Raw genomic sequence first — 26,788 nt, forward strand, 5'->3', positions numbered from 1 at the left:
TAGCAAACAGATGTGCACGCCATAAAATGCATTCAGTGTAAAAATAAAATACTTAAAGGGAGAAACTCTGAGCTGATAAAGAATTTAAATTTCATCGCTTCCAGGGCTGATCATACTGCTGCAAAGCAGCAGTGCAGATGCTTTACTCTATGATATCCACAGTCTTGAATATTATAAGAGGCAGTGGATACTTTAAAAAATTGTCATGTAGTGCTCGCAGTTAACTTATTCAGAATAATTGATGCAGTTTTCTTCTAGGTTTACAAATCACTGTTCATTTCAAAATTACATATTCAAGCAGAAAAGGCTTACTTCAGCAGCATTATGTTAGTGTCCTTCATTGAACAAATGTCCATGGCAAAAGCAAGGCTAAATCCATCTAAATGAAAGACAGAGCTATATCCGCAGAATAATTCTCTAAATTCTCAGTATCCTTGAACAGACTGGTTTACAATTGTTTCTCAGAAAGCTCACTCTTGGTCATCATATGAGCATTTCTTTTTTATATAACAACAAATAGTCTTCAACACCAGCAGCTTTAAAATGTCTTGAATTTGATACAGGCATCTATTAATCCAAAGTTATTTTTTTTTCTTTTTTTTTTTTTTTTCCTTCTGAACTACTCTTATGAAATTAAAGAGCTATTTTAATAGACAAGATAACTTTCCATATTATCCCCCGCCCCTTTTTTTTCCTAGGGTGAAAAACAAATAAAATCAAATCTTATCAATATCTGTTCTAGTTATAACACAGTACCATTTCACCAAATCATCTCTATATGGCCTTGTAGATATTTTTACAATCAAATTTTCATTTATTATTTTACTCACTGATATTATTTTGTCGTGGTATTTATTTAAGAATATTTTAAACTTTACAAGCAGACTTTAAATCTGGATTCTGATACATTAGTACTATCATGTACCTATACGAAAGATAACTATCCTGCAAGGTTTATCCTGTAAGATAACTAACCTGTATGGTCTTTCATGGTCTCATTCATTTTTACTGGATAAATGTTCCAATATGAAGGAAAAAGTTCTGAATTTGGAGGGGAAGGAAGGAAGGAGCTGAAAGAATGACAGTTTCAAAATAGCATTAATTTTATAGAGCTTCTAAGGCTTGTAAGAAATGTTGTCAATACTATCAGGCTGACTTTACATGAGACACAAGTGAAGATTTCCCATGCTGCAGAGAACTTCAATAAACCAAACTTGAGTTGTCTTGGTACAGCGTTTACTGGTCTAAGTGTTTCTGACAGCAGTTAAGTAAGGGCTGGTGTATGTCACCCTATGAAGAATACACCCAAGGAGCACCTTCAAATGAGACATGACTTCAGCTAGACAGTTATGGATTAAATGAACTAAGAATGATTCTTCAAGACTAACTCCCAGAAAATTTGATGGCTATAATGAAAGTGAAAAGAAATAAGAAGCAAACACTGCTGCAGAAGATTTTAACAATGACTGATAACTATTGCTTTTTATCATTATCATTCTTCCAATTAATTATTTACAGTTTGATGAATCACATATCACAGAATGGTAAGGATTGGAAGGGATCTCAAGAAATCATCGGGTCCAACTTCCCTTGCCAAGGTGGATTGCCCAGGTTGGCGTCCAGACGGGAAGGAAGATGAAGATTCCTGAAGTTGTATTGTTGGTTCTACAAATGCTCATGCATAGAAGCCATATCTTGTTCAGGAAGCTACCCGAGATGAAAATAGTTATACACTAGAAGAGTATCAAATATGCTTATTTTATTCTTCCTCCCCTACATCTACATATTGCCATTTCTCCTATGGACAAGTTTGCTATATACCTTTTTTTTTTTCCTTCCAAACACTAAAAGAGTCTTTGCAGCTTCTATTAGCTTCAGATATTCAGATATCTTTACTAAGTTATCTATAAAATAATGTTTGTTGTGAATAATCTTTTTAGTTGTCATTAGTTGTTGGTATAACTCATCACAGCCAAGTAGAAGAAAGAACTTAAATTTCCACTCACATGACAGACCCTACATTTTACTAAACTGCTGCAGGATACTCACACAAAAGTGAGTGTCCTGAGAGTATTACAGGAATGTTAACTACTCTATAATCAGTTCTTTGAATCACAGAAGGGCAGGGGATTGGAAAGAGAAGCTAATCACAATACCTTTGTAGAAAGAAGTCAAGGAAAACAGAAAAGCAGCTGCTGCTTGTCACAGACTTTTCTCTGGACAGTTTGCTGTAAGCTACCGGTTACATTCAGCATTGTAGGTTCACAGTTACTACTTAAAGCAACAAAAGAAAGAAAAGGAGCCAAACAACTGATGGCTTAAATAAACAGTTTCTGTGAAAATTGTTAAAAGCAATTTGCATTTCTCACCTATAAGAAGAATTTAACAGAAGCCTGTTTGGGATATTCTGTCTATGCCTTGATGACGAAGCTGGAACAGGATTTTCAGAAACTAGTTTGAAATTTTGCCTTCACAATTTTCTATTGCTAAATGTATTCTCAAGTAATTATAATTTATTACATTGTCTACTAATTTGTATATATGTTTCTCTCTATAAATTATTATTTTTTTCTTGCAAACTATTAAATATATATATAAAGTTTCTTCCTCACAAAAGACACCCTTTCAGATGTTCTAAGGCACTTCAAAAACTTCCATCTGTCAACATTCTCTGTGGTAGTCCAGCAAGTACAATGTTGAAGTCTTTTGCTCAAGTATCAGCGGCATGTAGTAGAACCAAAAATCTGCCAAAAATTCTCCTTACGTACTTGAAAGTAAGGAAGATACCAACATTGTTTGAATATAATTATGCCAGAAATCTGTTACCTGGATAAACAAATCTATGCTTAATTTGACAATGTGGAACATAAAATTAAACTTAAAGAACATGACATCTACCTCATGCTCTCTAAACAAAACCAACTTCTCTTCAAGTATCAACAGTCACTTTTTTATAGGGAGAGAGATTTGTGTGCATATTTATACATACGCATATTTGCATGTATGCATGTATCAACATACATATATAGTGCTGCTCAAAGATATTTTGGGGCCTGTAGTATGTAAGTGTGTAGACCTGTTGGGAAAATATCCCATAATGATACAATTCAGTTTGAATTTGGCCTTCTTGTCTGCATGCTGTATCTGTTGATCTAGAAAAAAAAAAAAAAAAAAAAAAGCTTGCTATCAATGTGTAAAACTACTACATGTTTCTAGGCTTTTACTTCTTTCAACAACAATTGAAAAAGCCTTGCAGGCTCTATTAACAAAGGTAATGTTTATATTACTGAAGAATGCCATAAAATTTACAGCATTAACCATAAATTTATGGCATCTAATTAACTTCAAAACATGCATAGCTGTTTCCAATGGTTTTATGACTGAATTTTCAAGATTATCATATGTATCTCTGAGTAAATGTAAGGAAAAATCAAAGTATCATCAAGATGAAGTTTAGTGTTTCAGTATTCAGAGCTTCAGTATTCAGAGCTTCCGGGAAGCATAAAAAAAGAAAAACACATCAGAGTTCTAATTTATACCTATTATTCCTTCAGACACATCATGGAACAAGGTCTAAAACAGCAAGAGAAGTTATAAGTCAGATTCTGAAACCTACAGAATAAAAATCTCCCTTTAATGTGATTTTTTATGGATATTACTAAAGACAAGTATCACTACCTGGTCCACATATGTAGTATTCTTATGCATACAAAAATATGTAGAAGAATGTCAAGCTGTCAGTTTTAACAGAAATGCTGTAGATAAATTGTATCTCTAAGATGTGGCAAAGTGCTACCCATGAACATAGAAACCAAAGCATTCATATCCTAAAAAGTACTCATAACATGCATCTGACAGATACTTCTAAGAATTGATTTCTTCTAACCAGACACATTTTCCAGTGAACTGCAACTACAATTTCACATAAAATACTTTGAGGAATGGCCTTAAGTCTTAACAGCTCAACAAAAGAAAAGTTCTTTTTCCTTTTATCTATGGAACAGAAACTTGGATGTTTAAAAATGGTCAAGGTTTTTGTTTATTGAGCAATACGCCTTCCAGAATTAACTTCATGCAGTGTACTTTGTACAAATAACCTAGCTTATCGAGAAATCATATGAATATTTAAAATTGAAAGGGAGACATGGGAAAACAATTATGTGCTAGAAGATGACCACAAGCAGTAATTAATCCAATCTTATAGCAACTCTAAAATAAACCTAAATCCTGAATTACCGATTTCACACAAGTTGTTAATTTCACCTAACTTTAAACTCCTGTAAATTAGATTTATGCTAAGCTAGTACTCCAGCTCCCTCTGCAGCAAATGGAGAGAGAAAGGCATGTCAAGAGGTTGATTCATCTCATCCTAAAATAGATAAGGATGTTTAAGACACATGGGATGAAATTCATTATTGAAGTGACTATTTTTCTCCATCACTTTCAGTTGTCATCTAACTGCTTGACTTGAATTAGATCCCCAGTTTTTGAATGAGCCTCTAGAACTATAAGTGTGGAAAATATCAGTTGCCATTGTGAACAACATAATTAAAGGCAGCTTAACTCCAGATGGTTAAACTCATAAAAACTATTCAAGTATTAGCAAATAATCCTTTTTTTTTTTTTTTTTTTTTTTTTTTAACCTTTCCCCTCCTTCAGTTGAAACACAATGTCCCTTTTAAATAAGACCCTGGTAAGACTGTCGATACATCTCAAGCAGAAAATATGGTCACTCATGCTAAGAGAGGAAACAGAAGGAAAGACTACTGGCTGCTCTGCTTTCAGATGACTCAAACACAAACAGCTTGTTCTTCTAGGCCCTTTTTAGCATTTCTTACTAAGATGCCTATCCTATTTCCAACTCTAATTATTTCACTGTATTTCAATTATCCTGGAAGAGTATTACAAATATTCGTTCTCCCACTTGCTAGCTAGTTCTTGACTTGGCTGTTCTTTGAGTCATATAACTGGCATACCTAATGCTGTCACCAGCATTTTTTGGGCCACATCTGGCCTGCCATTCCTTGAAATAAATAGTCAACCTACCACTACACAAAGATAGAAATGGTGAAAAGAGGACAGCAGACAATTAAAAAACAGTATTAACATTTCTCTAATGAGACATGGCCTCTCACTGCTCCTGTGCTTACTCTAATAATGCCTCCATAAAGTTCAAGAACCCTATTGTTAGAAAGCTATGTGCTTTCACTGATTTTACCACTGAAGAATCATAGAATGGTTTGGATTGGAAGGGACCTTAAAGATCATCTCATTCCACCCCCCACACCACGCGCAGGGACACCTCCCATCAGCCCAGGTTGCCCAAAGCCCCATCCACCCTGGCCTTGAATTCCTCCAGGGATGGAGCATCCACAGCTTCTCTGGGCAGCCTGTTCCAGTGCCTCACCACCCTCAGAGCGAAGAATTTCCTCCTAATAGCTAATGTACAGAAAAATCACTAACTATTCCATGCAGGAACCTGTCGGAGGGGGGAGGGGAATTAAAGGGATAGAACAAACCAAGGGAAAACTAGCGCGGTTTGACCAACCCTTGACAGAATTTTAAAATCTGTCTACTATGAAAAAGCAAGCAACTGAACAAAAGCCATGCCAGAAACTAAAGCTCAAGACCCAAGTGAAAACAGGAAACACATTTAACTGGTGACAAGTGATATAGAAAAACAGCAAATACAGTATTAAGGAAACATCAAAGACAGCAAGTTGATGTATAATGGCACTAGAATTTGAATCCACACACCATGTACTAAACAACAAATAAAGCAGAAAAAGAAACAATAAAGACTTAGAATCTGTAAAGGTCTATGAAGATACTAATACAGCTGAAATCTAAGATAGAAGAGAATAGGGAGTAGGGAACCAGAAAGAACAAACACTAGAAGTATTCCAAGTCCTGCAATTCAGATGTCAAAGTAACACATAGCTCATTTAACGTTACTTAAAAGAAAAATAAGAGAAATAATTCTAGCAAATAAATACACATATCATTGGACTAGAAGATACTTACAAGCTCATAACATAGTTTGATGAAATGACTAATCTTTTTTCTAACAAAGAGTTCAATCAATATGATCTGTTCCAAAGGTATTATAAATTAAAAGTCTTAAACCACTGAGACAAAAGACATAATTAATATATATTAAAATAATTGTTATACAAGTTCTACATAAAGAATTATTTCCAAGAAACACGTTTACAATCTGTTGTCTTGGTAGACTATTTTTTCTTTCAGACAGCAGTTTAAATTCATCATGGAGTTTACAAAGTCATTACATATTACATTCTTTTATTTATTTTTTTCTTTCCAATTCTGTATTCTCTCCAATGTAGTATTAAATTATGTTTTGTGGTAGGGACTTCTATCATCTCCACTGGAATGTTATTCCAGAAATCAGTACAAAGGTCTTCATGCCTTTTCTTTTTCTTTTTCTTTTTCTTTTTCTTTTCTTTTCTTTTCTTTTCTTTTCTTTTCTTTTCTTTTCTTTTCTTTTCTTTTCTTTTCTTTTCTTTTCTTTTCTTTTCTTTTCTTTTCTTTTCTTTTCTTTTCTTTTCTTTTCTTTTCTTTTCTTTTCTTTTCTTTTCTTTTTTCTTCTTTCACATCATCTCCAGTTTTACTCTCATGTATAAAGAGGGATAAGGAGTAATTTTAAACTGAAAGAGGGTCGATTTAGATTCGATATCAGGAATAATTCTTCACTATGAGCAGGGTAAGATACTGGAACAGGCTGCCTAGAGTTGCAGATGCCCCATTCCTAGAAGTGTTCACCTCCCACTAGATCAGGTTACCCAAATGGCCTGAATGGGGCTTTGGGTAACCTGATCTAGTGGGAGGTGTCCCTGCCTATTGCAGGAGGGTTGGAAAGAGGTCATCTTTAAGGTCCTTCCAACCCAAACCATTCTATGATTCCATAATCCTGTGTGAGACTGGATGTGGTGTCGAATATATTTCAAATGTGAGGTGACAGCTGCTATTTAGCCAAACTTGTTACTTAATAAAAATTATATAAAATTAAGGCATTTAGGTGTCTTTCTATAAGTCAGTCACTGTCAACTACTCTTTATGTTCTTCCTTGAAGTTCATACATGTACAGTTTCTCTTTTTAGCAATGGTATCCTCATAATGAAACAATGTTTTATGCAGAGTTGTGCTGTAGTATACAGAGACAGTATTACCTGCCTGTCCTCAGCTATACTATGCATGAGGATTCCCACTCAAATTGCACTGGACTTTTTGCTGACACATTTTATTATAAACCTATGTCTAAACTAAAACTGCAACATCACAATTACATTTCATAGCTATATTTCATTTTCAGAGTGAATTAATCAACTTTCAGAAGATCCTCTTATAAAAATGCGGTATTAATATACTGAAAGGATTATTCAACTTCCATCTCTTTTCTAATCAAACCAGGAAATGTTCTCCAGAAGCCACATGTTCTGTGAAACTTAGGTAACATAATACAGTATACAGACTGTTTACTCCAAATTAAGATCCAGGAATCCTCCTTCACAGCTAAAAGGATGATGGACGGAAATACAATATTACAATTACCAGGAAATACAATGATGTTTCAGAAATATCATGTTAAAACTCCTACTAGTGTAGAACATTCTTACCTAGTTTTTAATGATGCCTGAAAGGTCTGCTCTTCTTCATGTTTTCCCAACAGTTTTCCAAATCAGTCAAGTCCTCAGGGAATTATGATGGGAATCTATATTGCATCCCAACCTTAAAATTTACAGCTTTTCCTAGAGTTTTTCTAAAATTTCTGTACACATATACAAATGCAAAAGCAGTTGTAATCATGACTCAACTAACTTTTACTTACATCTCTTGGTCTATTTTTGTTGCACCCCGTTCATAAACTGAAGATCCTTTTTGTGAAACAAATAAATGGTGGGAATACATGGAAGGAAACATTGTACTCTACATGCATTTACAGTTTGCACTCTCTTCTGGGAAGGCTTTCAAGACAGCTTGATAATAAAGACTCTGTCACCACTAACTTCTAGCAGATTGTTTCTGGTGACTTATGAGCTGGAACAACATTTCAGAATTCATTATCAATTCCCTAAAGCAGTTCATTTCCTCAATTTTTAATGTATTAAGTGTAAACAAATCCATTTAATATATTTTGTATTCTAAATGTACGCATTGCTGGATTTTTTAATTCAAGGACATAACCAATTAAGAGGAATTTAATTAGTATGACAGTAGAATAAAAATAGCATGAAGTAGAATTTTAAAACATCACAATTACAAAGCATAATTGTATAATCCCCTCTCTAAACATAAAACAGTGTCTGGTGTTATTTAGAAAGACTCAGTTTTTGTCAAATTGCATTAGCAAATGGATTCGGGACTTCCTTTTACAAGTCAACACCAAATACAGTCAATGTTTGGTACACACACAGATATGCTTTTATCTTAACCGCTTTGCATAATGCTGTAGAGCCAAGTCTCAATAATAAGTATCAGACACTGCTTATTTTGACATTTATTGTTTTGTTTCTGTACTGCTCCAAGAAGGACAGGCTGCATTTCAAACTACCCAGAACTATTTTCCCATCAATTTAGGAGAAAGCAATTTCTGTGACTCTAAAATGACAATGCTGCCTCATAGCTCTTTCTCTCCACCCTTTCCTTTTTTTTCAGAAGGAACATTAATTCCTGCTTTTGCAGGAATATGCTGTTCTTGTTAGATGTGAATTCCCAATATTTTGATTATTTTATAGCCCTCCACCTCTATTTAAATCAGCCAAAAATAAAAATAAACTAGTTCAAGCACTGATTAAGTCTATATTCTCTGACTTTTGCTTCATTGCCTGTGTTGAAAAAATTCAGTCAGTTCATTCTATGTGAACAGGTCTCTATATCAAAAAATCTCTGTCATTCAGAGTACTAGCCATGTACCTGGAATGCAGAAACCCGTGCATTCAGTTGTTTGCAAAACTTTTTTAACATTCTTAAATGATTATGGCATTGGAAAGACTTTAGTGGTTTACCTGTCACTTTAAATATTACTCATGTATACATTTTAAATAAAAAGACATCGGTATCCTATCCACATTCTGTCTTCTGACTGCATACAGGCAAGAATCACTGCTTCCATGATTTCGCCTGTGGAATAGAACTGACAGCAAATGCCCCAAAAGATCACTTACTGAGAGGCTGCAATGTATCAGTGAAATGTTATCTTCATGCCTACTTCTAAATAAGTGGTCAAAGAGGTAGAAAAAGAACTGCCAAAATCCTAGCTCTGATGCACTCTTCCATGTATGAAGACAGGGTATGAGAATAATAATAAATGTGGTATAAGCAAACATTAATACATATATATATATATATATATATATTTAAGTCTACAACAGATTTCCAGAGCTACTCTCAAATAATAATTATCTATAATATGATTATAGAATATATATAATAATATACATTGCATATTGTTATATATATGTATTATAAATTATAATATAATAATTACCTAAAATATGAAAAGACCCAACAACATCAGCTAGATTTGGTACAGAATTGAACACGAGAAAAAGAAAATCAATGTTGACAGGACACGAAAATTACAGCTCAGTGACCCTGAGGACCTTTGGTATATGGTTTGGAACCTGACACTTCCTAATACTGCTCTAACCTGCAGACACTTTACCCACAACATGTTTAAAAGAACACATTAACTTCCCATAGACAACTTTTCTGCCCAGTTTTAAGTGAACAAAAATCAATTTTTATTATCAATTTTATTATTTATTTATAACTCATCTCTAGAAAATGGTTATATGGAATTAATTATACCAAAACCTTGCTAAACTAAACTATCCAAACTATCAGCAATGGCTTGTCCTATGCTTCAGGAGAATTTGGGGAAGCAATTAAGGCAGCATTGCAATTGTCTTTTACTCACTAAGCAGCAGAAGCATACGCATTAGTCTTTAAAGTATGGACTTGAACATTCAACACATTACAAGGGCTAACTCTTGAAGCCATCTTAGATTTAGTGACTAAGGGATTAAGTGTCAATCACTACCATTCTGGCAGTAGGACATCACAAGCACAAGTTTCAAAAGCAACAATATGAATTATATTCACCTGGTGAAAGTCTGAGTTCTTGACCCACACTTGTGATTTGGAAGAACCACTGGTTCACTGGAACTTTTAAAAATTTATTACAAGCACGTGGGCCAGGAATTCAGATAGGTACATGGCCATCACATGTGGTCACCACAGCAGAAAAGAAGATTGAAGAAGACTGACATCAGAAAAGGCTTATAAATGTCTGAGAAAGATACTGGCAGTGCCACGGCCACAGTGATCATATTAGGTGAAATTTAAAATTTCACCACTTCAATGTTATTATTATTATTATTAGGATATAATGTTGTGTCAAGTTTTTCTCCTGATTGGCAGGTATTTTGTAAATGAAAACTTCTGACAAAAACAGTAATGCTATTAAAGACAGCATGTTAGCATGTTGTGCAACATTCTTGGCTTGTGTATCTCTCATATGCTGTATTTTTTGTTTGGTTTGGTTTGGTTGGTTGTTTTTAAATTCCCTAGGCCAAATAAACTCCACTTTATTTACAGGAGCTGTAAAAAAATGTAATGGGAATTCACAGTAATGCAAATAAGAGCAACATAAAGTCCATAGATGAAGAAAGCCAAGTTCTGACTTTAGAAAGCTGAACCCTGATCAGAAGCAACAGAGTTGCTCTGAAGAGAAGGAACAGCAAGGGGCTGTATATAAAAAAGGTGTTATAAAGAAGCTGGGACAAGCCTGTGCAGGAACAAGGAATATTTGGTCTGCAGTTCTCCAGCTGAGATTATAAATATGTTCTCCAGTTCTCCAGTTGCATTATAAATACATAATAAAACAAGAGAGGGCAGGCAAAGCTTAACCAATAATCACAGAATCACAGAATCACACAGAATTTTCTAGGTTGGAAGAGACCTCAAGGTCATCGAGTCCAACCTCCAACCTAACGCTAACAGCCCTCCACTAAACCATATCCCTAAGCTCTACATCTAAGCGTCTTTTGAAGACTTCCAGGGATGGTGACTCCACCACTTCCCTGGGCAGCCTGTTCCAATGCCTCACAACCCTTTCTGTAAAGAAGTTCTTCCTAACATCTAACCTAATTTTGCACAGGAAGAGAGATCCAGAACTCTGATACTGATTTGCAATTCCTGAATTAATTTCTGATGTTAGAATTTCAATCATCAGAAATTCTGAACGTAAATGACAGGCCCAGAACACATCAACTGCTATTAGGTGAATTAGTATTCAGGCTTAGTGCTTTCCACTGTTTACATATTTACCTAGATTACACTTTCTTGCTTTTGTTTGCAATACAGTGACCTCAGTGAGATGGCATGCTGTAATCATACAACACAAAAATAAACTCCGTCCTGCCCACAATCAAATGTGTTTGAGACAATCTGACATGCAGATAAGTGCTGTAAATTACACATGCTATAGACATACTGAGGTGAACCTTTGGGACAGGAAATGTCATCTATTCCATGTTTTTGAGAGAACAAAACACAAGGCAGTAGTAATCTAGGAAGTTAGGTAGCTATATTGGTAATGTAAAATTAACACAATATGGTTGCTCACTTTTGCTTGCTCACAAATGGGATGACAAAGGAAACTACAGCTCATTCTGCACATTGAATGTATTGTCTGAGGTAATATTTTGTAGTCATTTCTGCATTTACTAAACGTAAATTACAAACAGTATGTGTTCTGCTTTCCCAACTTTGAAATTTTGAAACTATGGATAATATTTTTTATTAAAACCAAATACCTACTGATCCAAAACAAATACACTAGTAAAAACTTCAAGTACTTTTCAGAAGGTAAGTTGTGTACATATACAATGTAACTGAACACCAACACCACAGTTACCTTAAGAGCCACTCAAATTAATTCATATTGTTTACATACATCCTTTTATTCCTTGGAAATGCATTTCTTTATTCTTAAGGGTATGGGTAGATGAATAAGTTATTACAGAACTGCAGATATTTCATTTTTCCACCAACCTAGCCCACAGTACCAATACCAATATGCAAGAAAGGGCAACTGAAAAATAGGCTGGGAATTAGCTAGGACAGAGTAGCTGTGGGTGAGTAACTTGCGCCTTGTACCTTACTCCATTGCAACTTGCCTATCTGCTCTAAAAAAAAATTACCATGAAGATGGAAATCATTTCACTATGATGTATGCAGTAGTACTTACCAGGAGTACAGAATGGTTCCCACTACTGATGCGAGTTTGCTGTTTTCTTGCTTCTGTTTTGCAAGACCAAAATCAGCTTAAAGAAAAAAAAAAAAAAAAAAGTTTCACACATCAGTGACCACCCTCTCTCAAATGATGATTGGTGCTGTTAGGTTCACAACAACTGAAAAGCTGAGGGATGGTGAAGGGGAGGTTGTTGGTTTGGATTTTTTTTCCTCCTTTTATCTTTTACATTTAAAATTACAGTATAGTACTATCTTCCTACCTCCACATAAAACACAAATTAATAACTTATTTTTGAATCAGGTCTACTAACTTTAGAAATATTATAAATAAATACATCTCCGATACTTTCCATACAAACTACAAGATCAATTACAGGTTTCTATTAGTATATTTGAATGACAAGTACATGACAATGGTAAGTATCATCTAATAATTTGAGATACAACACCCAAATTAATTGAAAAATAATGTAATGACAGTTGTAATTATTTGGTTTTCCTTCAAGTTATAATAATCAGATGGGAAGGACGGACTTTTAATTCAGAATTAAATTCAGAAATTTAATTTCAAAGTACAAGGGGTCTACTAATATGAAAAGTTCAGATTCAAAAAGATTGCATTAGTTAAGAAATAATGAAAAATCTTAGCATTACCATATGGGAAAAGCTATAGATTTAGATGATCATGCAGTTATGTTAATATAAGTATCTTCTGTCTAATTATCAGGTGTTCTTTCACAAATTTGTCACATAATCTTTACCATACTTCAACCTAAGTTTCATGAAAGCAGCTTAAGTTCATTTTTCTGAATTCAATAATATATTGAATTTCAATACTATACTGCTGTCTCAGTGCAACAATGCAGGTAAAATACATTGCACTTTACTAAATCCAGGCACAGACAGCAAGGGAAAATCATTGCACTTGTCAAAGTTTTATAATAAATTCTTCATTGGAATTCTACTTTAGAATTGGTAAGATTTGCAAAGTAAATTATGTTGTTTAAAAGGTTCCTGTTCTACATGGACCCAGGATACTCTTAAGGTAAGTATGACAGAAGCCATTACATTCCCATTTCAATTGTTTTTACAGTGAGATTATTAACAGTTCAGTTCAAAATATTTCTACTCAGCAAAAAAGCTGCAGAGCAGATGAAACACAGGTAAGAAAAAATATTTTCTGTTTGCTCTTGCTCAGTGTAAGCTTCAAGGATATGAAGAGGGGTAGGTTTCTTATTTAAAAATGGCTTTTGACAAGAACGCCAAATATAGGTACCAAGGCCACAGACCCTTTTTCTTTGAACAAAATATTCAATGAAGGACTAGCTCTGTAGTGCTTGAAAAATATAAGTAGAAAGAATATTGAATTAACAGGATAAGTAAGAGTTCTCTCTTTAGCCCTCAAGCTTGATACAACTCAGGGATTTCACTCCAGAGAGTATTAACCCCAATAGAACCAGGGATTTTTGCAATGTTGATACTTCCCTGAATTAATTTGAGTGAATCATAATAACTTCCCTTCTTTGGAGTCCTTCACATAAATTCTATGAAAAAAAAGTATTAAGTATTTTGGGCCAATAAAACAAACAAACAAACAAACAAAAAATAGTTTATAGTACAGGTGAAGGAAAACCAAAATGCTAGTGGATGACGTCTTTCTATGAGGAAGTCATCTTGAAGTTTTAATACCACAAGTGGAAAGATCCATCTACCTGCTCAAAGAAGACAAGCTTCTATTTCTGCCAAATAATGGCTGTTTGATCTGCATATAATATTTCAGAAAAAATATAATTTTTCTGTTTTAAACAACACTTTAAACGTTTCAGGTTCATGTGAATTACATACATTATAATTTATATTACTAACCTAATACATGACCGTTTGTAAACTACGGGGAATGGTAGGTACACTAATCTAGCCATAACATTTTATAAAATATTCTTTTTTTTTAATAATAGCTTTTGGTGCTTTGTGTACTGGGCAACCTGAATTGATGTGATTTATTTACAGCTAATTTCTCTAATGGTTGGAAGCTTGGCATTCTTCATTGAAAATTTATATTATTTTTAATTCTGTTCAAAGACAATAAAAAACTAACAGGCTTTCACCATTAGATGGATTTTCATAAATTAAGATTAAACATGTAATTTTACCAGCAATTCAATACCAATAGATTCATTTCTCTCTGAGGTATTATTGCATTTAACTAATGTTTACACTCTGGTTTTTTCCTCTATTAACATGTGTATCAGGAGTCAAGAAAATTAAATGTGATTTTAATTTAAAAAGAAAAACAAAAATAGAAATTAGTCCAACAACCATGCAAGAGAGTCCTCAAATGGGAAGGAATATTAACACAAAATGATGCAATCATAATTTTTTAGATTCTGAAAAACCCTTCTTCACTTGGTGACATTGTGTTTAGGGTAGCAAAGTGATAATTAAGTCTTCGAAGTAAGATTGTTTCAGAAAACATTAACATGCTTGGGAAGAAGGTATGAAGGGAGATGGAACCATGAAAAAATTAGTAGGGTGACTTGACTAGTATCTTAACCTCTTACTGGGTGTCTCTTGAACTTTCACAATACCCAAATAACAAACTTTCTAAATATTAGCAAACTTTTTAAAGGAGCATATTAGGTACCTATATTTTTGTTGTCGTTGTTGTTGACAGAATTAGTTGTTTTCATTTGCCATTTTATTTCCCAAGATTTCACCTATACAACTGATCTTCAACAGTATAAACAAGCTGAGTTTCTCCAGATGCTACTTCTTAACAACAGCAATCTCTATTTGCATGTTTGTTGCCTTAACTTATATTTGAACCATATTTGAAAATACCATGTTTTTTCCTAAAAACAAATATGTATTCAAAGATGAAAAGCAAAGGAAAAAAAAAAAAAAAAAAGGATGAATGGACAATAAAATTACATATGAACTTCAGACCTATTCAGGTCAAATTTTCACTGTCCCCATTGAACAGATTCATCTTTTATCCTTAAAGGCTCAGGCTGAGACAGATTAGCTTTGCTACTCATCAGCTGGTTTGCAGCTGTAATCAAGAAAGCTTTTTTGCAACTCGCTGAGTAGTATTAAGTATTTGATGTTTTCAAATGATGCAGCAATACCATTGCTAATAATTTTTCCTCTGTTTTGACATAAAATATAGAATAAGCATTTCTAGAAATTTAGAAAGACAAATAAGTCTTTTCTCCTGCTATACTGAAGCATTCTTTTATTACTAGTCATAGTAACAAGATTTCCAAGCTCAATATCCTAAAATATATTTATTTTTTATCTCAATTTACTTTCTTCAAAAGCCTGAGCAAGTGTCAGACTGCTGATATTAATAATAGAAAATCAGTATTTCTTAACTAAAATTCAGAAGTGGTGATCATATATATGGGTATTCCAGTCCTATAAATTTTTAATTATCAAGACCAGTGCTTGATAACATGTATAGTACCATGAATTACAACAGGACTAGTCATACTGGTATATCTTACGCTTGATAAGAATTATTGGCATAAGTAGAACCAATTAATAGCCAAGTAAACCTGCTACACATTTAAGTTACTGTGTTACAGTGATTTGGAACATAAAGACAGAATTTTAATTTTATTTTCCATAAAAGCGTATCCTAAAATCAAGATAATCTGCAATTTAATCAACAGTAGTACATAATTATTCTAGTCTTTCCCATCAATAGAATGGGAACAGAATTCATTTCTCATCATTCCCAAATATATGCTTCTAGGTATTCTATTTTTTACCTTTCCATGTAGTAATACATGGAAATGAGACAATGTCCCATAAAGTCAGCCTACTATCTGTCAGTGTTGTGAAACCTGTAATTTCTACACTAAGAACATTAGCATTGCTCCCCATCTAGATATGAGATCTGTGGAGAGAGATGTGATTGTGCTATTAAGCCACCAATATCATCCAGAATGTTTGATTTACAGTGTGAACATAAATCAAACATAATCACTTGTTTAATTTGAAAATTCCACTAAGTTTATTATGGAAGCTTTGAAAATGAAGTACTACAAGCATTTCCTTGAATCTTGGTATGAAGGGTAGCAAATGAGCTATAAAATCTACAAAAAAAATTAGCTTTGTTCTAAGGGAATTCAAAAAGTAGTGACTGACACACAACATAAGCTAGTATCACTTCACCTCATGGCCACTGCTTTTCCTGGTATGGCACAGAATCACAAGGCAATAGGTCTTCTACAAAGTGTACTAAACAACAAAATATTCTGAATTACAAAATTAACAGGTAGCTTTCTTCCAGCATCTGGCAACCATTTGAACTTTTCAAGTCTCAATTGCTTCACTGTTTTGACACATCCTGGTTGCCTGCTACAACTAGAAGTATGTCAAATGGATGATGTGGCTCAAAACTAGTAGTCTGCTGCTATATGACAATCCTAGGTTTAATACAATTCCATACAGATTTTTTCTGCTGCTGTTGTATTGTGTGTACTAAAAAGAAAACAGAGCACACCACACAAAAGAGCATAGAGAATCCTTCACTAATCTTGATATTGGATCTGAAAGGTGTTAAAGTGATTCCACACGGCCCTCTTGGACCATCAAGATTCAAACTTTGCTGAAACCAGATGGCACTGAGGAAAAGTGTAGTCTTCTGTTTTGTCCTACAGACAAGAAACAAACAAAACTAGGAAGCTCTAGAGAGAAATATGCTGTGCTAGGAACAAAATACTGCTGCAGTAAAATATAGCTGCAATAAAAACAGATATTTTAAATTCAGAAAACCGTAACTTTTCAACATCTTATATGGAAAGCTGAGCAAATTAAATTGAGAGCCACAGTTAATATGGGTTCAGTCTCTAAAACCCTATGCAAAGCCTATACAAAACAGCTTTTGTTTAGGTTGTGCCTGATATTCTACTATACATGGTTTGCATATTCATTTTTGTTTGTTTTTGTTTTTCTATCAGAAATTATAAATCAGACATTCAATCTGACTAGAGTTGTACAATTTTTCATACAATATCATTCTACCAGTTTAGAATGAGCAGTTTTATGAAATTACAGGTTAAAATAATTTAATACTTATATTTTTGTCATATTTGTAGGTCAACCAATTATGATTAAATGCTATAACAACATATAAGGGATGGTAGTTCTGGCCCCTCTTACTATCAAATATATGTTAGAGATGAAACAGAACAAATGAGTAGAATGGGCAATTGCAGAGACTGTGTAACAACAGCATTCTCTACCTTCAGAAACAGAAATCTTGTACCACCACTAATCTGGCTAGGATCAGATTGAAAATGAACATCAGATGAAAATTAAAAGATTTAAAAGAGCCTGAAAAAAGATTGTGATAATGCAGATTTAATTGATGTGTCAAAGATGTCATCAGAAATGCAATGTTACTTTTAATCTGAAGATTAAAATGAAGCACTTCACTGGGCTTTCTTTTCACAACTTTCATTTGTATTTTCCAAAAGCTTAAAAATAAAAATGAGAAAAAAAAAAAAATAAACCTGGATAAGGATAGTGTCTGATCAATCACATTCAAAATTTAAGAGAAAGAAAATATAGTGCAGTTATACAAATTAAAAAATTCTTCCTAAAATTAGTCTCAGATACTCTTTTTGCAGTAAAATCTACTGCACAGATATTCAAAGATCATATCTCAAAAAGGTTCCTCATAGCTTAATCTTACATTGCACCAGACCAGTTGCAGAGTTCTCTGCTTGCATGAGTTCTAGTGTTCAACTACCTTTCAACATAGGTCCCTGCCTACCAAGTTCTGCCCTCCTATATTTCTTTTTTTCCACAATTTCTTTGTGCTTTTAAGACATTCAAGCATAATTCTTTAGCAGTTGTTTGTTTTTGTTTTTTTATTTGTTTGTTTTGTGTGTGTAACAGCAAGATAAGAATGTCTACCACACTATGCACTACTTTTCTTTTCAAGCAACATAAACTCATTATCTGTGTAAGAGGCCTTCATAGGATTTAGAACGAGCGGCTCAGTTCTCACATACAGGGCGGAGGGGGGAGGAGAAATTTATCTGTGCGTCCCTGAACTTTTTAAAGCAGTTTATAGCTGGGACTACTGCATAGCCATGCACAGTATGGAATGAAAATCTCTGTCTATAGAAGCACTTTGCACTGTTTTATTGCTTACTTACTTTTTTTTTTTTTTTCCTATTTTTTAACACATTTGGTTGTTTTTTGTTTTGTTTTGTTTTTTTTTTTTTCAATCAAAATCCTCTGTGAATGTCTAAAACTAAGCCAAAGCTACTGTTCCATTAAAAAAAAAAAAAAAATTTTGAAAAAATTTAGTTACAGAGGGATAAGATGACTTTGTTATATTGTCAGCTTTAAGGGTTTCACAGCAAAAGATTAACAAGTGTTACTATTTCCGGAAGGACTGACTGAGGAAGAAGAAAAAAAATGTGCATCACTGTAAGATACAGAAGCTTCTTTTATGAAGTAAAATCATTTGGAGCATCAGAGGCTGTATCTTAAATACACAGTCATGCAACACTGGTTCACAGGTATTTCTCTAGTAAGATTAATTAAAGTTTTAAATGGTTTTAGGACTTGAAATACTACAAAAAGTGAAACTCTGTCTCTATATGATGACTGTGCAGGACTACAGTTCTGAGCAAAATATTCAGGCTCAGAGATATAAAAATAAGAGAAGACCCTCTTATTTTTAAAAACTGACATTAAATCTGTAAAGACAGATTTAAGATTTCTCAATATATGAGCATATGCTTTCATCTTTTTCTCACATTTTTTACTTTCATCTAAAACCACGAGAAATTGTTAAATAGATGATAAAAAAAAAAAAAAAAGTCCCAAAATACTGTGAGACATAATTATCAAGCCTATAAATGGTCCACTCTTTGTCATGCATGGACTTTATGTGTTAGGTACAACACAGCATGCACCAATACAGTGCATATTTATTATAACTGGAAAGAAAGGAAATCCATCTTTCTTTCATTATGTCTGTAAAGCAAGAAGTCTCTGTAAAATTCAGAAATAATAGATAAAAGAATTTCAGCTCCCTCCGAAAATTCAATATACACTGGTAACTAAAGTACTAAATAAAGTGTTTGCTTAAATATTGCAATCGTTTTGAACCAATCACTACAGAAATGGTCAAAGCAAGTTTAATGTTTTTTTTGTTTGTTTTTCCATTTTCCTCAACACCTGTAAATCTTGATAGAATTATGCATTTCAAAGGTAATTTTTGGCATATTTAAAAATATAATTATGCTTTTATATAGGTCTAGATTGGACCAGAGTAGAGACAAAGGTGTTGAATCAAGACAAGAGTGCCCCTCAGTGGCAGCATGTTGGTATGAAATACAACTATGATATTTTACTTTAAAATAACATTCTGATTATTTATTTTCATCCTTTAGAGACAAATGTTCTGTTAAAACTACTCCTTTCAAAATTGTGTTACTATTAAGAATCAGAAGGTTTTAACACATACAGTTTAATCATTAATGAATTTAAGTAGGCTTGTTGTCAGTTATAAATACTATAGAAAGACAGATGCTAAATACATTTGCCTATTATAGCTGAGTTTTCTGTGGTTGGGTGTGTGCATATGTCTACAGTTTCCCTTTATTTTTAAAGAAGAGAGATTGTTTTTTTGTATCACAACTTCTCATAACACTCTAATTTTTATTTGGTTCTGTGTCATAAGCAGTAAGATAGCATGCAGCAGCTCTTTGAGGATATTAACAATTACAGTATCTGCATTGCTGGTAAGCATTGCTGTATATTCCAAGTTATATTAATTAATTCAAAGAGTAAAAATTTACCATACTTCAAAGCACTATTCACATATCTACAGTTTTCAAACCCTATCCTGAAACCTCCCTGGGCTCCTTCTTTCACACTGTAGAGATTAAAGAAACACATAAAGAATATTTACTACTGCAGGCTCAGAAATAAAGGATCTCACTGCAGCTGATCACAGAACAGTTGACAGGTACTAAACTGTTGCATGGTGGAACTCGAATAGAAAAAATGTTCATTTTACTTTGCATGTTCATTAGCACTGGCTATATAATCTGTTTGTCTCAATATTCTTTCTGATTTTAATAAAAGGCCTTGAAGCATAACTACAGTTTAATTTTTTTAGGGCTAAATCATCTCCTCTGTCATATTTGACATAACAGCTGCAACAAACATAGTCATGGTTGATGATACCTGGCAGCAATGATCACAAAATCTGCAGTAGCAATTATTTTACACAACAGTATAATAAATACAATAATTTACTAGCTTCCAATTATGGTGGCCAACACCTCAGTATCTGAAACCTTCTGTGAGTTTCAGTAAAGAAATTCTACTCGCTTTCATCATGGGAAATTCTCTTCAAGTAAAGGAGTTTTACTTACTAATTGTAACTTTGTCTTTATCCCCCAGCATGACATTGTTTGGAGTGAGATCTCGATGAACAATCCTTTTCTCTTTATGCAGATAACGAAGAGCTAGGCAAAGCTTAAAAACAAACAGAAAGTGCCTTACAAAGATTCTTAACTGCAATCTAAGTAAAGGCACATAAAATTATGCTCATATCTGGTATTAGTGCTTGATATAATAAGCATTACTTTGCTTTTTATTAGCCTAACAAACATAAATGGTGCTAATAACTACATGCCGAAAAGTATTGATGAAAAAAAAATGTACAGCCTTACTTGGATAAATATATGCCATATTCTTTCTTCTGTAAACCGTTGTTGCTTTTCCTTCAAAGAGTGAAAATGTTCTCCCAATGGCACCCCATCTATGAGCTCCATGACTATGTACAACTTGTCATCTACAAAAAAGAAAATTCAATAATAATAAATACACGTATACAGAAGGCATTTGAAAATTGAGTATTTGAGGTTAAAATACATTTTTACGCAGTTGTGGTTTGCTGTGTGTGGTTTTTTTGGTTTTTTTTTTTTTTTTTTTTGGGGGGGGAGGGAGTTGTTTGGTTGGTTTTGTTTTTTACAGACAAATACATTTTATTATTATTTCTACTCCTTGTTTTACAATTTTTCCTCTATATCCATTTATACCACAGCAACTATAAGGAATTCACTGCCTGCTAATCACTCAGTAGGAAGTAGGTAGCTAGCTCTTAAAAATATATATATATATATATATAATATATATATATTAAAAAAAAAAAAAAAAAAGACAATATGGCTAAGCAGTTTGTATCACTCATTCTACTGTATCTTTTATCCCTACTTAATATTCCATCTGCAAATTTGGGCTCCTTAGCTCTCTATAGAATGAAAATGATACTTTCTACATGTTTAGACTACATGTAGTTTTACTGATAGATAAACACATTTAAATAATATTTCTCATCTTTTTTTCAATCTTAAAGTAATATAAGCCTGTCTGAACCACAGCCGTTCTTGAAGAAAATGTTACCATTTACTTTTCAAATTTGACACACTCCAAGTTGTAAGTACTTCTATTATGTATTTCTATTTCTTCATTATGTATAATACTGTAATTCTCTACTTTTATACTTACTTTCCAAGAAGGTTCTGTAATAGCGAACCACATTTGGATGATAAAGCTACAACGAGGAAAAAAAAATAGATCTTTAGAATACTTAGACTGATGGCACAGTATTTATGTTTACACAGTGGAAGGAAGAATTCCACAAGAATTCCACAAACTTGCTTATGATCTCCACTGCAATGCTATCCCCAACACTTCGTTGCAAAGAAAACATCAAAGTGTTGCAGATTACCAGAGAAAACAGATTTAAAGAAAAAAAGAAAAAAAAAAAAAAAAAAAAAAAAGCATTATTCATACCCCTCTCTCCTGTTAATGATTGGAACAGAATAAAGGAAGTTTGAAAACAGACAATTACACCTACATTAAAGTATTGACTTTCATAGTTTAAGAACACTAATGATTGGTCTGTTCTGTTGTATTATTATTAATTTACAATTATAAAAACAACCATCTTCTCAACATATTTTAAATCCAAGAATTCATTTACAGAATTCCTGAGAAAAGTTCATACGCTACCAACAAGAAAAAAGTAAGAATCTTCAATAACAAACATTTGCACTGCTGCTAACACTGCAGCAAGAACTTTTGCAATTTTGACAACATTCAGCTGAAAGGGACAAATACTGTACTGATCAGATAGAAGCAGTAACAGCAGGTGGAAGCCCTGCTACAAGAGAACTCACAATATTAATTCTAACAGCAGAATGCCCATACATGAAACTGGAGTCCATGAGACCTACCTGCTCTTTGATGATAGTTAATTCAGAGACAATGTTCTTTACATTGCTGTCTCTGGCTTTTTTGTCTTTTCCAAATGCTGGATTGTGTAAATTGACTTCTTTCATTGCCAGAAGATTTTGACCATTATGTTTTCTAACCTATAAAAAAGTTAAAATCCCCGTAAAAATTGTATAGGATGGGAACTGAAAGGACATTATTATGGCTACCATATTAGTTAACTGAGTCCAAATACACCTTACAAAAGTTAGTCATAGCTTTTTTTTCTGCGCATGATATGATATGTATGCATACTTGATGCGATTAGCCAAAATAACTGCCTCACAATGAAGGTTACCATTAAACTGGTGAACTTGGCATTGTGTTTGAAGGAACATTAACAGCGCACAATGTTCCTTTCCAAATAAAATATACTTGAACTTCTGTGGCTTTACACAGATTTGTTAGCAATATGCAGATATGCTGTTTGTGGGAAGGAATTAATAAAAAGTAAAACTATTCAACCGAAGAAATATACTAGTCAATCTTACAAGAGGTGACAAAACAAAAGCACAGTAAATGCTAAAAGGAGAAATGTACATTTGTTAGCAAGAAGCCCAGATAATGGTACCTTCTGGTACCTTCATTCCCTTAATGGAATCCAAAGGAAGTTAGTGCCTAAAACTGGTATTAAACCTTCTTTGTTACAGTTCCTCTCAAGCCTGTAAACTAATATCAAAAAGTTTACCTTATATACACTTCCAAAAGCTCCACTGCCAAGGTGCTCTAAAATTGCATAGTTGCCTATATGTCTTGCAGGCGCTTTATTCTGATTGATGCTCTCAATGCTTTCAGCAATTTGCTTCAATTCATCCTCCTGATTATAAATTAAGTGACAAATAAGTAAATACAAAATATTTCATGCCTTTCTTGTGCTAAGAATGTGCAAAGAATACAGCTTCTTAAAACTATGAAGCTTTATACTTACCTTTAATAAATTCAGCTTTGATACCAGCTCTTCATAAGCACTAATATCACGCACATAATGTCCAATATCAATGAAGATTTCAAACAATTCAGTCGGAAAAAGTCTGCAAAGGTTTAACATTTTGATATATTTAGAAAGTATTCATAATAGATTGTGATCTACAGAAATTCAGTGTTTATTATTAATTCTTACTTTAGAACTTTCTAAATAATACACTTATTCTTGACTAACGTATTGTTCTAACTCATCACATATATAGGCACCAAAAGACTTTTCAAAAGTTAGACTTGAATCTCCATGTGTCAGGTATTAACATAAATGCCAGTTCTCCAAAGTGTAAGCCTCTTTAAAGTCAATGTACTTCCTGAATTTCCAGTCTTTTTCATTGTTTTTCTTATAGTATATTACATTATGCTTGTAGTTACCTTATCTGAGTTTCTTCTTGTAATGCATTAAGTGGTAGGATTAACATTTGTCTGCATTTAAAGAATCACAACACCCATCTCAAAATTTTTATCCCAGGAAGTCTAGCCTAAAAGATGGAAGGGACTGAGAACAGCAGAAAGGCCACATTGAAGCTAACAGATACAATATGATATTTGATTAGTGACATGCTTAACTGGATGTCAGTTTCTTTTTAAAGTTCTGACAAAAATGAAAATATGGAAAACTAAGATGTTTAAAAAAAAAAAAAAAAAAAAAGACAGACAGCAAAGCAGGCCAGATTTATCACTTTCCATCTTTCCGTGCTTGACATCAGCCAGCAATATTCATTAGAAACTGGGGCCCTTCTCCAGTACAAAATCCACCTTTTTAAAAGTAAAAATGAGATAAAATTTATATTTAGAATTTTAGGAATTTATGATACAGAATAAAGTCATATAGAAATACTACTATCATGCAGACCTTATAGGCAATATGATTACTATCCTAATAAATTAAACTATCCCACAAATTAAACTGTTAAGTTTTACACAGCCTTTGTAGTCTACCTGAAGAAACTGTCACCACCAGTAAAAATGGGTAATTGATGAAAGGCCTTTTCCCCTTACTGGCCCAAACCTTTTTGTAATGCTCCTAAGTAAGCTGGCTTGATGTAAAGTTATTCACAAGTGAAGGAACAGATGACTGAGCAGAGGAAAAAATTAGTTTTCCCAGTTACTTGCTACTACTCAGGGCTGTAACTTGCATCTGATAATCTTCAGATATACACGTAAGTACAGTTTATCTCCGACAGTATAAAATCTGTCTAGAACAAATTTTAAACAATCATTCATGGAGGAGGAAGAAGTTCCTACTGAGCTAGGTTCTCTGGCAAGCATAACAACAGAAGTCTCTACTGAATATCTAGACCTTGTAGGCTGGCACTGATGCAATGCAGGAAAGTCTATATGTAGCTGCAGACATGACAGAAGTTGTCTGTTACTTATTATTTATGCTGAAAATAAAAACATTTAAAAACAACATCTTTCTTATTGGAATGACAACTTCTGGAAGCTATCCTAATGGAGTTGCAGAAAACATTTTGTTAACATACCTTTTAAAGATATGTCGATTTCTTTCCATACTGAAGAGAAACCTCAAGGCTCTGAAAGCATAACACTACAGTAGGAAAAATACTAAAATTAATGACAAATCTAAACACAAATGGAGAAAACAATGGTAAACATCAAGGTTTCCCAACATGTCAGTAAGCTCTGTACTTATATGACTAGGTAGATTACATTATTAACCTGATAATGAAGGGAGTAAAAATGTATTTTTAGGCACTTCCTGTATTAGGTAGGACTATATAAGAAAAAGGGAGGAAGGGAAGGAAAGAGGGAGGGAGGAAAAGTAGATAACTATAGCTATAGTACACACTGAAAAGCATGTAAGTCATCATCTTTTCATCTGCAGATAGTTCAAGACTTGAGAGTTGCTTTCTTCTCCAATGGTAAACAAATTAAAAAAAAAAAAAAAAAAGTAAATGTAATCAATGTTTTTGAAATGATATAGTAGAATCAGCATTTGACTTTTTTTTTTTTTTCTGAAAAATGCAGTATAGAACACCAGAAGTTCTAACATGGGGTCAAAAAAAAAAAAAAAAAAAAAAAGAGAGAGAGAGAATGTTCATTTTTTTTTTTCTATAAAGTACATTTACATTACAGAAATCTTTATATACCACAGTTTCTACATAATCTCTACTCAACAAAGTTTATTTGTAACACATCCACTGATAGGTAGTTAATATGTATGCTTTTATGTAACACATCTTGAATTCTTTCTATCAAGAGTCATTTACTGCACCTGCTACACAATATGGCTGACCAAACAAAGATGGCTATGAAGTAAACCAAAGGAAAATAAGGTATTGAAACAGTGCAAATAAGTAAATGCTTCTAACAATTTAGAATTACTCTATTGTATCAGTGACTAAAATGCTACTACAGTTCATTTTGTTAATCCCCGTTTTGATGATGGTAACTGTATCTTAGTGATAACTGCAGAACTAATCCGTATGTTAAGAACACATTTTCCAATATTTTGAAAATGCATTAAATTAAGAAAACGGCCAAATATTACTTGAAAAGAAATTTTGCAGAAAATAAACAGATTGTTAATGCTACTAAGAAACTGTCTCTTTTACAGGACAATGTTTCTTTTCAGTCCAAAATAAACTCCCTATCACACGAGAAGGATTGTGGGTTGCTATGTCTAATATTCCACTAAGAATCATACTCAGAACTTAGCTGCACAAAATAACCCAGACCAGCTGAGCCGTAAATGTTACCTTGAAAGGTTTTTATTTTAGAGACTGTACATAGATTTTATTTTAGAAAGCCCACCAGTGAAGGGATACCATGAAACTACCTTAATAATAAGTGGGCATTTAAAATGGCAGTAGTATTTGTCTTTCTTCCATTAGTATTCTGAGATTAAATATTAATATTTGTGATATGCCTCAGCTAAGGCATGCTGATTTTTATACATGGTACTTATGCAGAATCAATGATTGATACTACAGCAACAACTGACGTGATGGAACGAAATCACTAAGGTAACAAGTAGAAATAAGCTGAAAATGTAATCACTGAAAGCACAGAAAATGGAGCAGTAAAGAACTACACTGCACTGTCAGAATCTTAGAAAAATGCCTATGAAATTCATAAAGGGTATTCCAATAGCTACAACTGTAATGCATAGCAGTAACAATGATAAAGGCCTTACAGACAGCAATTCAGCTGTGGTAAGGATCTCATACTTGTCCACAGAAGAGAAGCA

The 26,788-nt window shown here is 33.3% G+C and overlaps 1 protein-coding gene across 2 annotated transcripts in view; it reads right to left on the reverse strand.

Annotated features, from left to right (window-relative positions):
- Window positions 1–26,788, reverse strand: part of NEK10 (NIMA related kinase 10) — a 103,066-nt gene that overhangs the window by 54,248 nt on the left and 22,030 nt on the right. For both annotated transcript variants that reach the window (XM_084508487.1, XM_084508488.1), the window contains 8 exons: window positions 25,062–25,126; window positions 23,525–23,627; window positions 23,285–23,413; window positions 22,560–22,697; window positions 21,829–21,874; window positions 20,991–21,112; window positions 20,691–20,793; window positions 12,275–12,350 (listed from right to left, as the gene is read on the reverse strand). In XM_084508487.1, the coding sequence (XP_084364613.1) occupies window positions 12,275–12,350; window positions 20,691–20,793; window positions 20,991–21,112; window positions 21,829–21,874; window positions 22,560–22,697; window positions 23,285–23,413; window positions 23,525–23,627; window positions 25,062–25,126 (782 nt within the window). The remainder of the gene's footprint in view (window positions 1–12,274; window positions 12,351–20,690; window positions 20,794–20,990; window positions 21,113–21,828; window positions 21,875–22,559; window positions 22,698–23,284; window positions 23,414–23,524; window positions 23,628–25,061; window positions 25,127–26,788) is intronic.

Source organism: Aythya ferina, assembly GCF_964211825.1.
Source record: "Aythya ferina genome assembly, chromosome: 2".
In the NCBI taxonomy this organism is placed as follows: domain Eukaryota; kingdom Metazoa; phylum Chordata; class Aves; order Anseriformes; family Anatidae; genus Aythya; species Aythya ferina.